At 34.3% G+C, this 14612-nt stretch overlaps 1 protein-coding gene and 1 long non-coding RNA gene across 4 annotated transcripts; both read right to left on the bottom strand.

The window, feature by feature from the left end:
* Nucleotides 1-782: 782 nt before the first annotated feature.
* LOC146939289 (uncharacterized) lies at nucleotides 783-4985 on the bottom strand. Of its 3 annotated transcripts, XR_015031609.1 has the most exons (10): nucleotides 4884-4975; nucleotides 3761-3797; nucleotides 3588-3663; nucleotides 3094-3168; nucleotides 2859-2958; nucleotides 2545-2620; nucleotides 2348-2395; nucleotides 2201-2245; nucleotides 1749-1835; nucleotides 783-1101 (listed from the first exon to the last, which is right to left on the bottom strand). It is a non-coding gene; the product is annotated as an uncharacterized LOC146939289 (long non-coding RNA). The 3 variants fall into 3 exon arrangements; XR_015031608.1 differs by having other exon boundaries at nucleotides 2859-3168; nucleotides 4884-4985; XR_015031610.1 differs by lacking the exon at nucleotides 3094-3168 and having other exon boundaries at nucleotides 4884-4972.
* Nucleotides 4986-7347: 2362 nt separating this feature from the next.
* Nucleotides 7348-10768, bottom strand: LOC146939288 (protein EDS1-like). Its single transcript, XM_085753026.1, has 3 exons — nucleotides 10334-10768; nucleotides 8721-9527; nucleotides 7348-8242 (listed from the first exon to the last, which is right to left on the bottom strand). The coding sequence occupies exons 1-3, from the start codon at nucleotides 10670-10672 to the stop codon at nucleotides 7529-7531; spliced, it is 1860 nt and encodes a 619-aa protein (XP_085609152.1). The 5' UTR covers nucleotides 10673-10768; the 3' UTR covers nucleotides 7348-7528.
* Nucleotides 10769-14612: the final 3844 nt, after the last annotated feature.

Genomic DNA, 14612 nt, shown 5'->3' with positions numbered 1-14612 from the left:
GTGTCATGGCGGTTAAAGGGAATCTAAGACCGCTATGCCAAGATACGCTAAATGCATCGAGGCTTAAACATAACATATTCATGACACGGTTCTAAACCGAACAATTAGGAAAAACCTAATATCGTCATCAGTAAATCTTCATAACTTGCTCAAGTCTAATCATCATATCATACCAGTCGTATTCATTCATTAAGTTAGAGGTTAGCGTGGAACAACATTATCTGACTTCATTTTACGGAGATCCCCGGGGTGAAGTAATCCCAAGCACAATCCCTTATCTAACCGATGAAAATCTATCTAAGGTACATCAGACTCCCTTGTGACGTGTGGACCCTCCTTGCAAAGCTTATCCCAGCCCGTTTCACCTAGCGGAAACCCCTTGAGATCCAACCTAGCGTGGATCACAAGAGAGACGACACCTACATCTTACTTATACTTTCATAGTGAATAGATTAAACTAATCCACTAGTGCAGAAAAACACTTTTTAAATCGGGTGAATATGACTTTTTAAATCGGGTGAACATCCGATTTATAGGTGGCCGATTTAAAAAGTGTATTTGATTTTAAGTCAGCCCCCTTTACCCGATTTAAAATCGTTTAATTTAAATCGGTTGAACCCATCTAAAATCTTTTAATTTAAATCGGTTGATACCATTTAAAAAAGGCTAACTAGAGTCAAAAATCATTGAATTTAAATCGGTTCACCCCATTTAAATTTTCTCTATATTTTAATTTTTGTTTTTACACGATTATGGTACTGAATATAATATGAAATATCATATGATCAATGAAGGTATAAAACAATAATATTAATTTACTAAAACTTAATGTGTGCTTACTAGTACATGTCAAATTACAAAATAATTCTGGACCACAATGTCTCGTCATGTAAACATAAAAAATAAGAGAAATATTGTTCATCTAACAAAATAAGCTATTAACATGACATGGACAAGCTTACTAGAAGAAATCAATTCACTAGCTTTAGAACGTAGAATTTGCAAAGTCTTATCAACGGCCTTCTATTTTTCCTCCTTGCCAATAACCTCACTATGGCCCAAAGTATCAACTGAATCAATTGCAGTAATCATTACTTGAACCTGTACAATTAAGAATCGCAGAAACAAAACAAATGAAATCGCAGCCAATGGAAGCTCACACCAAGCTCCAAAGAAAACTGCAGCTGAAGTAAAAAATCAGTGATACAAATTCCCATAGCAGCAGCATAAAAGCATGCGAAAAGCACCAGGGATGAAACAGGACAGCCACCGCAAAACCACAGAACATAAACAGACTCAGCCTAACAGCAGAAAACTAGTTCTTACCTCACAATACTATCAACCAAATTTACATATGAAAGCAATCTATCTATTCCCAAAACACTCATTTAGCATACAAGGGTTTTCAACGGTTCTTCCTAGATACCACCACATACACGACATGACCTTTACATTATCTACAACCTTTTCAACTGTCACCACTTTCTTATTAAAAATAAATCCAATCCTCTCCTACCAAATTGACTACACATTGGCATGCTAAATGATCAACAACCCTATCTTACATTAAGGTATAAGCTAATTCAGTATCATGGTGATGAAGACAAAAAAGTATAATGACTTTAAAGAATGAACAATGTGCCTGTAAGAAGATTCACTTATACTATGAGTCATGGACTCGTGACTTTTGTTTCTTTCTACATCCAATATTAGAAGACTCGAAAACAATCAAGAAAGATAGATATTACCTTCAAATCGTAATTTCTTTTATCTAGTTGTGAGAACGAAGCCAATGCCAATTGCCAACTATTCCATAAAAACATAACAAGAAATGCCTACAAGATATGAAATGAAACAATCATGGATAAAAACGGAACCATTACTAAAAATCTCTAGTGTCATACAGTTGGCCTGTAACAAACTCCAAAATAAGTAGTATATCAAGCCTCGTGAAAACGAAGACATCAGTGCTGTTAAATAGCGGCTAGTGCTATCTAGTGCAAAATGTTGTCAAATAGCATCTGTAGCAGCACTACATAATTACACCACTCTTGTGTAGTGGAATTTGTACAAACCGCTGTTTTTTGCAATTTACAACACAGGGAATACATGAACCAGTTTTGCATTGAAATATGAATTGAAATAGTAGAGTTTAAAACTTCTCCATGAGAATCTAAAAGGGCAAAATGGTGGAACTCACCCGACATGTTTCTCTCATTCTTTCGATCTAGTCTGGCGTCTTGATCTACAAATTAATATTAGTTAGAAAGTGGAATAAAAGATTACAGCCAATGTACAAGCAACTTGATCTTGCATCAATTGAATCCAGGAATTTTAAATTACCTACCTCAACAGCATGCTGAAAATAACTATTGGGCTCATCTTTGGGAATTCCCTAAGAAGAGATAAATAATAATTAGAAACCAATGAACCTCAGGTATATTATGAAAAGATAACTTCAAATTGTATTTAAGTAAAATAGTTAAATACTTAAATTAGAAAAAAAAGCAAGGCATCTAAGTAGGAAGAAGTCAGATAGCTCACATCATCAGCCCAATCAGGTATAGCAATATGAGCTGGGACAATGCGTTTACCAGATATGGGATATGGCCGCAGTGCCCTTGCAAAAGCAGAAATAAAATTTGGTTTAAGCTGGGGGGAAAATGCAAATTAAAAAGGTGAAAATATCTAAGATGCTGAAACTAAAAGCATCAACGAAAACAAGGACAACAAGGACTGTGATTTGCGAAAAACATGAACATATTGTTACTGATAACTTATTCTTCTGTTCTTAATTAAAAAATAGTAACACATCTGAGTTCTAAAATAAGAAGGGACTCAAAGCGGTGGAAATTTACCCAGTCCAATCAAAGCAAGGAAGCTTTGGAGTTCGACCCTGCCCTCTCTTCACGCAATATAACCATCCTTCACCAAGTGAGTATGAGTTCTGTGTGCCAACTGAGGATATATATGAAAGATATCAATACTGTGAGGAATAAAATTCTGAGTGATTCAATAGTGGTAACTTGTAGCATTAAGTATTTAGTAATCGATTGTTCACTCATTACTATAAGCAACATTGCTCAATCTCACCTTCTATACGGTACCCTTCTGAGCAACAACACCATCTCTTTCACCAAAATGCTAATCCCTAATAACTAAATCAATCTGTTATAAATATTAAAATAGATCAATCACGGCTTACTACTTTTTTTTACAATAACTAGAACAGTATTACTAGTAACGACCAAATCAAGATTATGTTAAAGTTGCAAAACACCATCAGGTGAAACCAAAGTAATGTTACACCAACATTTCACACTGAAGATTGAAGTATGGGGTGTCCAAACTGTTCAAAACTGGCACGTCACTGACATATGCGGTTACATTCAATGACTTCCATTTTCTTAAATCACTACTGATGTCTACGTATCAATATCATGTCTGATGTTCGTGTCTGTGTCAACGCTTCATAGAATCAATGCATATAAGAAAGGATAATTCATAGATCGAGCATTATACCAGCAACGTTCGTGAGGAAAAATCATGAAATAAATAAAAAATCTAACTATATATGTTTTGTTTACCTTAATCAAATAACATTATATGAATGTTGTGCTTATAGTTCATATATAAATGTGGCTCGTCAACAGTAAACTTCACCTGTAAACAAGCACACAAATCTCAATTCAGATTATGAATACTCAATGAAAGTAAAAAAGCAAAACAAAAATGCATAGAGTATTGTTCACCAACTTACCATTTTGACTAGTCTTTATAGTCCACAAAAAAGGAGTCTGTTACCCCTCAAAAAAAAAAAAAGGAGTCTATTAGTAATGAAACACCAAAACATTATAAAGTTACTAAAAAAGGAGTCTATTAGCACTGAAATAAATCAAAAAAAAGTATACTTTAATATCACAACTATGGGCGCCTTTGGCTTTGGTACCATTGGTGCCTTTGTTCCCATCTCTCTCTCTTAACCATTCATTCTTTCTCATCTAACTAATTTATTCTAATCATTCATCATTTTCTATCATCTAAAATCATCATTCTCTATCATCTAAAATGAACTAAAGGCACCAAAGTCAAATTCACCCAAGTATTTTCCTAATAATACCCAAACTACAAAGCTTCTAAATTTTCGTGCCAACACTGCTATTGATTGGAGCATATAACTAGTTTGGCTGGTATATTAAGAAACACTTGTTACCTATGAAGCATGGGCATAGACACCGACTCCGAACAAGACAATGACATACACTGCTAATAATTTAAGAGAAAACAAAATCGAATGTAATCGTGGTTGTTACTGTCGGACACTTACATTGACACATGTCGAACACCGAACGCGCATTCGAATAGAAGTATTAGTGCTAAATAGATCATTAAAGTAAAAAAAAAAAAAGAACTATTCATTTCCACTTGTTACCATAATCTACTCATCTCAGTTTATAATTAATAAAAAAAAGTGCTCTATTATCACTTAAACTATCAAAACACGAGTATACCTAAACCACATAACACAACAATAACAATTCTGAAACGCAAAAAATTCAACATAGCTACATCAATTTAAACACAAAATCCCTTTATGGCTACAGATATCAAATCCCAAAGATGGAAAATCTAATAAACACAAAAAAAGTTCAAAAAAGTTAAAAAATAAAGCACAGATCTAAAACAAATCGAATTGGGAAAAAGCATGAAGAAAGAGAGCAATTAGAAATATAGCACATATCTAAAACAAATCGAATTGGGAAAAAGCATGAACAAATAGAGCAATTACAGATCTGAAACGAATTCACCACCATAACAAAACCCTAAAGTTGCGTGACTCTTTCAGTGAGAATACGAAGGAGGAGGAGAGGATGAGAACTCACAATGTACAGAAGGATTTCCATGAGAGTGTCGCGAGGGAGAAAGGGTTCTGCGGAGAAATTTTGTGAGATTCAGACTGAGAAATTTGGGTTTTGCGATTAAAGCAATATTTGGGATTTAGTTTGATATATGTTCCTTTTATTTTAATTTTAATTTTAATATAAAATAGTTTATAAATGGGGTTAACCCATTTAATATGTATTGCACTTAAAATCATTCTCCCGGATGTAGTTTTTAAGTCATGTGGAGAGTATCCCATTTAAAATCTCTGAGCTAATAACTGTTTTTTGTACTAGTGATCGTTTCATGTCTTAACATACGTAAGTTCATGCTTAACATTCTAGTTCTCGACTTTCTAAGTCGAGGCTCTATGCTTTCTTCCATACTTAGTGTTATTTCCTACCCGTATCCAGGATCGTGTCATAACATCTCATGTGTTATTCGTCATTGAAATTATTAATGTTGTTCATGCATTTCATTACCAATATCTTTAGGTGTAATGTACAATGAATATTTGACTTCGAGGGGTTTTTAGAAGTTATAAGAATCTGCATGGAAAAGTCTTGTTGAAACCACTGCATCACAAAAAGTTTTCAAAAAAAAGTGTTGTGCTGTGGAATCTCGCGTAAGCGAGCTCCAAGCGAGATGCCAAGCGAGATTCTTGCTTGAGCGAGCTCCAAGCGAGATTTAAATTTGATTCGACATTGATTTCGCTTGAGCGAGATTTTCTCGCTTAAGCGAGGTTCTTCAGTAGCAGACTTGCAGAATTCGTGTTTTTGACCTGTAAACCTCAAAATTGAGTTTCCAATGCACACAAGACACCCAGAACACATAGAAAATAGTTTAGAACAATTACATGGCAACAAACAACATAATTACAATGATTAATGGCAAAAGGGGTACTAATTCTCCTAGCACATAAACTAACATAATTCATATTGTCTCGCAAGAAATCACACAACCCAAAGGTAGTATAAGCTATCTAAGAACTCACCTTGCAAGAACTGAAGTGAAACTCAAGTATCTTAAGCTCTACACCAAAACCCTAGATAGTAGAATCAAGTGGAGAAAGCTTGCTCCAAGAATACTAGGTTGTTTCAATCAAAAGCTACTCAATCCTTGCATAATTACTTGCTTGAAGAAGAAATCATTAAGTGATGTTACATATAAAATGTCTGAAATCATGAAGATGGATTAAAGAAAGGATGGGGATCGATTTCTAGAGAGGGAAGAGAGCAAAAGTTTTCTTCAAAACCTAGAGAGAGGAAGTTTTAAAACAAATGAGTATTTTGGAACTTAAAGTCCTTAAATACTCCTCATGCTCAAATTCCAAATTTGCCCTTAATCTTAAGCGCGAGCATTCTTATCGTTAACAGGTATTACTTCATAACATGAAAAAGCGTGATGTTACAGATAAAATGTCTGAAATCATTTTTGCCGATAAAATAACTTTTCATCCGATCATTTTATACGACTTGTTCTGCTGTGAAAATTTCCGACGAAGAAATTATTTTTACTGCATTAATCTATCATAAATAGTTTTATGAGTCTAAACAAAAAAATTTGGAGAAAACGAAGTTTGTTTTAAAAATTTAACGCGATCAAATTTCGTTTGTTGAAGAGAATGAAAATTATATTCCGGATGAATTTTCCGAAAATTAAATCATGAGTCACTATTGCGACAAAAACTTTAAATATTCAAGCGGAGATTGATATTCATTGCTGAAGGTAACATTAATTTTTAGTTTATTATAAATTAAAGTAGATAAAGTAACATTATATTATATTATCAATATTTATTTATTTTCAAAATTACGGGTCTTACATGTTACAAGAGTTGAAATTTTGTGAACTAAAGTTTTTTATGCCACATGTCACTTCCACGTTTATTCGCAATGTTATTATTATTTTACTATTTTTTAAAACCAATATTTAATTTGGCATAAATATATCAACAATCTTTTGATCTTACCTATTAAATATTTTACTTATCTTTTTTTATTGAATTCCTAATATTTTATGAAACGAAATTACTTAACTATTCCACTAACTACAATTGATAAAAATATTTTAGTAAATGATATTAATTTCATCATTGAAACCAACACAAGTAACCATTTCCTTAAAAATTATGCACAAACTTTAAACGATTATTATTTTGAGTCGGAGGGAGTAGTATATAGATCAAATTTACAGTTTTTTTTTTTCTTTCTCACAAACTAATGATTTGAAAATTTGTTAAAGGAAAGGATAATTTTTTTAACCCTCCATTTTTAATGTAAAGGATTCTATGGAGTTTGGAGGTAAGTAAAGTTTCATAAAAAAAATGTTTAAACTAAGAATTAATCAAACTCGTGCTCTTTCGAATGATTAGTCTTTGGTGGAGCATATTAACCACTTAAGTTTAAACACTTAATTAAAGGAAAGGAGAATTGAATAGTAAAAACAATATTTGAGCAAAATGAATAGAAATTATAGTAGTATATTTATGTCTACGACACAATTTATTCATCGACCAAAATATAGAAAAGAAAATCATCCTTATTACAAAACCAAACAAAGTGCAAGATACAACTGCATTAGAAATAACACTTCAATCCATGTACTATAGTAATATAGTTTACGACAGAGGAAGTAAGCACCTATGTCACACTTCAACGAGATCTTTAATGCATGATTCTTCCCTATGCTGTATTGGTAGTGTTTTCCACCACTTAACAAAAGTAGAACCCTCCAAAAACACATCCTTACCAACTTTACTATTCTTACTCCAATCACTTATCTGTTCCTCCAACTTCAAAACCCTATCCTTAACATCTTCGAAGGACTTTTCATTATCATGACAAAGATCCTCCACCTCAGCCCAAAAGCATGATTCTGAATAACCTCCTTCTCCCCTCTTATCAGCATGTTCCAACCATCTTTGCGTATACCTGTATCTTTTTGGCCTTCCACCTTTAGCCATATAAACACGTCCATCACGGTTCCTTGAATGTCTATAGTAATTTGCAATATCCAAAGGCTCAACTAGTCTTCTAAACTTTGTTCCTATTTCAACCCATTCTTTCTTCCCTTCAAATTCTTCAGGAAGTTCATACTTTAATAGCTTTTCAATTATCTCATCCCATACTCCTGCAAGTTCCAACCTCTTCACATTTGCTTGGAAATCATCGGTTTCTAGTTGATCCTTGAATGCATCGTAGTAACCTTTTTTCTGATGTCCCCGCATTTCTCTGTAACTGTCGAGTGCATTCATCCTATCCTCCACAGAGCGTATCTTTTCGTCCATACTTTTTTCGTTGTTCCTTTTCCGTTCCTCTAATGCTGCTGCTGCTTGAATGCAGAGTCTTGCTCTCGTTCTCTAAAATTATTCACAATGAATTCATTATCACTTACTATCATATATACTCTAATATTTCAGTAACATCTTTCAACTAATCCATTTTCTCTTCCATTAAAAAAAAGAGTAATATGTTTCAACGAATCAATTTTTATGTTCAGTGTTGAAGACATAAATATTTAGCTAAAGCTCTATTTAGAATGGTAGATAATTTAATTTCCTTCAAGTTTAGGTCCAACTAACACATAAAAGTATTAACATATAACATCATAGTATAAGAACACATTAATCTATGTTTGTTTTCTCATGCAATATGTTCTTCAATTGTGAATTAAAATTCACACAAAAATTAAATGTTTAAGGTTTTTTAGGTGAATATTGTTTAAAAAATGTTTTGAGTGAATATGCGGTGTCCAAGTCAATCAATGTGATTATTCTCGAAAATGTTGAAAGTTACAGAACACAAAAGCCATAGATAAGGATAAATATGTTAACTTACCAGACCAAGGTCATTTAAAGCTGTGTTAATGGCTGCAGTATCACCACCTGAAGTGGTATGCTCAGACAACGGAAGATTTTCTAGTTGGTCTAAGTACCCAACATTCAGCTTCAAGATTTTTCCTAGTTCAGTGCCATAACTTATATGCTGGCGCAGACTTTTATCGGAAACTTCATCAATTTCTGCTTCAGAGCTTAATTGAGCAGAGAAAAACATGACCTGCAGAATTGCATCAGGGTTTTTCATGACAATTTGCTTTACTTCATTTCCACTTGTAGTGCAGAAGATGTAAGTTCCAAAGGGTCTATAAGGACTAAAAGGAACAAAATTTTCAAGAGTTTCAAGTGTTTCTGCCGTTGTTCCCATTAGCCTACAAGCAGCATGCCTTGTGACAGTTGCAGCATTTGACATCACTTCAAAGTAGAAATCTGAAGTTCCAGTGGCTCTTCCGAGACGAGTTGATTCGCTCGTTAAAGATTTGTCTTTAGGATCTATTAACTGTGAAACTGCTTCAAATCTTTGGTCAAAAGACGAGAGTGGAGCAAGGAGGATTCTTGGAACTATGTCATATCTCATCACAAAATGGAAGAAGTGGTTAGACCAATTTTCTCTCCTTGTAGCATGAGAAAATATGTGATTTCCAATTAAAGGAGAACCAAAAGTAACACATTGGGGATGGATTCCGCCATGAGATTTTGGAGTTAGGTAGGTTTCCATGGCCCAAAGGGTTGCCAGAATTGCCACTGGTCCACCAGATGAGTGCCCTGCAAACACTATTTGCTTCTGCTTATTCATTGCCCTCTCCACCTACATATTCATTAAAATATATGTTTTCCTCAAATAAAGAATGTAACATTTATTACCTTTCTAACAAATCCATATGATCTTTGACAGTGAGCAGATTCATAATCAAACGAGTCTCACTATACATAGTTCAAGCTCGACTATTTTAGGCTTAAAAAAGTCCATGTTTGATTTATTTGCAATTTTGGTCCTCCATTTTATCAAATTCACAAATTATAGTCACCCCATTTTAAAATTGAACTTTTTGTTCTCTCAATTATTACCTTTGTTGCAATTTTGATCCCAGCCTTGACTTTTGGCCTTAAAAAAATAGTGATTGTTGGCTTAAAAACACCTTTTTTTTTAAAGCTAAAAATGAGAGTTGAGACTAAAATGACAACAAATGTAATAATTGAGGATCAAAAAGCTCGATTTTAAAATAAGACCATTTTTCTTAAATTTGATAAAATAGGAGGACCAAAACTTGTAATCAAACCAATATTTTTACTTTCTACAATTATCGAAAAGGTACTACAAAGAGGAAATCTCACATGGTCACAAATATTTGAGCATATCATTTAGGAAGACACGTAAAACTACGTATCAATTAAACTAATTGTTTTGGTTCATTTTTAGCATCAGTAGATAGGATAGTTAGGTATGAATGCTTTGTCAAAAAAAAAAAATGGTATGGATGCTATAAAAGGAAAGAAAACTAAAATATGAAGTTTGCATAACTAGATTTTTTTTTTTTTTTTGACAAATGCATAACTAGATCATATATATATATGGTTAAGATAGAGAGGTACGTATTTTCATATATATAATACCTGATCTTTGAATGATGATGACTTTGCCAAAATCTCTTGGAATCTTTGGAGAGAAAATTGATTAACCAAACCAGGTTCATTGTTACCAATGCTTTTAAGTGAAGGAAATAGATTAAGATCTATTTTGGTTTCACCAAAGGTTGTTTTGGAATACCAATCTTGGAAAACACCTGATGCTGGAAAGCTGATGATAACTTCTGGAGGGTTGCTTCTGTTGTTCTTTTCTATAAGGTAGTGTCTATCTGGTGTCTTGTGAGCCTTCAAGGACGCAGCACGTGACCTCTCAATTCGTTCTGCACTCAGTCCCATGATCTCACTTGCACCTCTTGATGAAGCCATGTGTCTCAGCTTCTCTCCTTGCTTCTCAGTACTCAGTTCCTTGTTTTTCTTTTGTAAAATGTGGTTGATGTTGAGGTGCTTTATCAAACTGAACACATAGATGCTTTATTTATAATACTGTTGAGATTATTTTTTAGGAAGACTTTGAGTAGCTTGACTTAAAAGTTGAACATGGTTGGCCAGTTGGCCTGTATCAATGAATGCAGACCGTACAATAATACTACTTTGTGTTATCACCTAAAAAAAAAAAAAAACCTATTTTGTGATGAAAATGGTAGTGATAATAAATATAAAAAAAATAAAAATGATGAAAGTGTCTGCAGTGCTATTGGTAGGGATGCGAAAGCGGGCCTAAATCACACTAACAACAATTAAAATATTGACTCCTTAAAAAAAACAATTAAAATATTGACTAAATCAAATAAGTGTGAAATTTGAAATGACAAAAGTACAACAAATTTGTGTGGATTAAAGAAACGTCTTGAGATGATGAGAGATAAGGCTGTGTGAATGAAAGAAATTAAAAGAATACAATAAGGAGCACATGGAAATTAAAGGATTCTTATGGGAATAATTAAAAACAAAAACACAGAAGACCAAGACTTGGTTGTTCTTTTTATATTGAACATGTATATTATCATTGTGGTACTAATTCTATCCTGCTTTTTAGTTGTAGTACATATCCTGAAAACCTGTCCTCTTTGGACCATTGCATCTAAACGGAATCAAAGACATTCGTCAACAAATATTGACTAATGTCTATGAAGCATGGACTCGGACACGACTATATATATTTTACATGTTAATAAAATAAAAAATTTATGATCACAATTTAACTCTAAAAGGAAAAGCAAAATTTATGTTTATTTTGTGTAACAAAATGATGAAGTCATGTTCAACTCACCCCACATTCAGAAAATCAACCACTAAAAAATACACAAAGTTGGACATATATTATAAAATTGTTACTACTTTTTTTCTTTTCTTTTGTTTTTTTGAAGGAAAAAATGTTACTACTATAAACGTGTGGTGTGGTGGTCCTATGATATAAGTTCATATTATTATTATTATACTTCATCAAGGACAATGACAAAACGTGTGGTGATAAAAGTTCATAGTTTTATATTATATTAATTCAATAAGGACAAAGTCCAAAAACGTGTGGTGGTGGTGGTCATGTTTTTGGACAAAACACGAAGCAGCAAAGCAGAGGAACAGAAACGGCGACGACAATTACAATAAAAGCCATGAAATTAGAACCAAGAAGAAGGGAATGAAGCAGACGGCGGCGCCGGAAAAGGTGTGGTGGTGGAAAAGGGAGCAGCGAAAACACTACCTTTCTCTATTGATTCTCTAATTCTCATTCTTTTTTTCTTCTTTTTTTATGTGATTGGCCGCGTCGGTTTACACCAGAGCAGTGTCGGATCCATGTCCGACCAAATGTTTTTTTTTTGTTTTTGTTGGATACGGCAATATCCGCGTCTGACGTGAATCGTACTCGTGTCGTATGCGCGTCCGTGTTGGAACCGCGTCTGAGACGTCGACACGGCGGATTTCAGCCGCGTATGTGCATCAGAGACTAATGCTCTAGGGTCTAGCTACTCTTTTTACTAAGGTATTACAACAGATTGCTCCATATTAGAAAACGAATTCTGCTCTTTACCCAAACAGTTTTGCTCAGTCCCAAAGTAAAATACATATATACCCCTACGCAACTTAACATACGCCAGTACAAACTGTACGTAACTTAAGTCAGGTAGTGTGATTTAAGTTACGCTAGTACAAAATATCACGTGACTTAACTCACCCAAGCTTTAACTCAAGCGTGTGTTAACTCACGCTGCTGCTGGTGCCATAACAGACTCACCAGAACTGACTAGCAGTGGCACTAGCTACTGTCTTGTTCCTTCATTCCCTGTTTACAGTACATGCATTCATTGATTCAACCAAAACTCATAATTTAGAGAACATGCATTCATTCAATAATAATTTAGAAATGCAATTTTAACGAAAATTAACGCAAATGTCATAAAGAGGCGCAACCGCGCAAATGTAAATATCATACAGCCAGTTGCTAGACCTAAATGTAAATACCAAAAAGTCGAGAAAAATACTACAAATATCCAAAAAGTCATAAAATGTAGTCATAAAATAAGACACTACTGGTCCTCCTGTGGACTCCTAGACCTCCTCCTCGGAACCTACTGATGGTCAAACACGCTATAATCGGTCCGGAGGCCCTCCAAAATGCCAAAGAATAGTGGATTTGAAACCACCTCTGGAATCCCCATCGCATGCTCCGCTCTGTCTCTCATGCTGGTGATGACCTGCAATGGATCGGGAGGATGTCTGACCCACTCCTGGTCAACAAGAATATCCTGGTAGACAGGTCTCGGCATGATAATATCAGGTTCTAGAGCAGGGTTGACGATGAGAGGATGGGACACACGGTAGAACCACTTGACGTACCTATCTGAATGCTTCCAAGGCTAGTCGTCTGGGACCTGGGCACCCCTCTGGTGGTGGGGAACGACATGCAGAGCAAACTCCAATGTAGTGTCTATCTGGTGTCTTGTGAGCCTTTAAGGACGCAGCAAGAGACCTCTCAATTCGCTCTGCACTCAGTCCCATGATCTCACTTGCATCTCTTGATGAAGACATGTGTCTCAGCTCTTCTTCTCTGCTTGCTTCTCAATTCTCAGTTCCTTGTTTTTCTTTTGTAAAATTTGGTCGATTTTGAGGGGCTTGCCAAACTGAACACATAGATGATTTATTTATAATACTGTTGAGATTATTTTTTATGAAGCCTTTGAGTAGCTTGACTTAAAAGTTGAACATGGTTGGCCAGTTGGCCTGTATCAATGAATGCAGACCGTACAATAATACTACTTTGTGTTATCACCTAAAAAAAAAACTATTTTGTGATGAAAATGGTAGTGATAATAAATATAAAAAAAATAAAAATGATGAAAGTGTCTGCAGTGCTATTGGTAGGGATGCGAAAGCGGGCCTAAATCACACTAACAACAATTAAAATATTGACTAAATCAAATAAGTGTGAAATTTGAAATGACAAAAGTACAACAAGTTTGTGTGGATTAAAGAAACGTCTTGAGATGATGAGAGATAAGGCTGTGTGAATGAAAAAAATTAAAAGAATACAATAAGGAGCACATGGAAATCAAAGGATTCTTAGGGGAATAATTAAAACAAAAACACAGAAGACCAAGACTTGGTTGTTCTTTTTATATTGAACATGTATATTATCATTGTGGTACTAATTCTATCCTGCTTTTTAGTTGTAGTACATATCCTGAAAACCTGTCCTCTTTGGACCATTGCATCTAAACGGAATCAAAGACATTCGTCAACAAATATTGACTAATGCCATGAAGCACGGACTCGGACACAGACACGGGACACGACACGGACACGGGACACGGCTAATCTAGAAAAACCCAGGACACAAACACGACTATATATATTTTACATGTTAATAAAATAAAAAAATTATGATCACAATTTAACTATAAAAGGAAAAGCAAAATTTATGTTTATTTTGTGTAACAAAATGATGAGTTAACGCACGCAAGCTTTAAATCAAGCGTGAGTTAACTCACGCTGCTGCTAGTGCCAGAACAGACTCACCAGAACAGACTGACAGTGGCACTAGCTAATGTCTTGTTCCTTCATTCCCTGTTTACAGTACATGTATTCATTGATTCAACCAAAACTCATAATTTAGAGAACATGCATTCATTCAATAATAATTTAGAAATGCAATTTTAACGAAAATTAACGTAAATGTCATAAAGAGGCGCAACCACGCAAATGTAAATATCATACAGTCAGTTGCTAGACCTAAATGTAAATACCTAAAAGTCGAGAAAAATACTACAAATATCCAAAAAGTCATAAAATGTAGTCCTAAAATAAGACG

The sequence above is a fragment of the Medicago sativa genome, chromosome 3, assembly GCF_051527215.1.
Source record: "Medicago sativa cultivar Bolivia chromosome 3, Bolivia_mono, whole genome shotgun sequence".
Taxonomy (NCBI): Eukaryota; Viridiplantae; Streptophyta; class Magnoliopsida; order Fabales; family Fabaceae; genus Medicago; species Medicago sativa.
This window is presented reverse-complemented; position numbering and strand designations above follow the sequence as displayed.

Excerpts from the sequence above, each read along its gene's own strand:
- LOC146939288 (XM_085753026.1), bottom strand. The coding sequence starts at position 10,672 with ATGGCTTCATCAAGAGGTGCAAGTGAGATCATGGGACTGAGTGCAGAA. Across the intron at positions 9,528-10,333 it reads CATCATCATTCAAAGATCAG|GTGGAGAGGGCAATGAATAA; the intron begins GTATTATATATA and ends ATGAATATGTAG. Across the intron at positions 8,243-8,720 it reads CTTTAAATGACCTTGGTCTG|AGAACGAGAGCAAGACTCTG; the intron begins GTAAGTTAACAT and ends GAATAATTTTAG.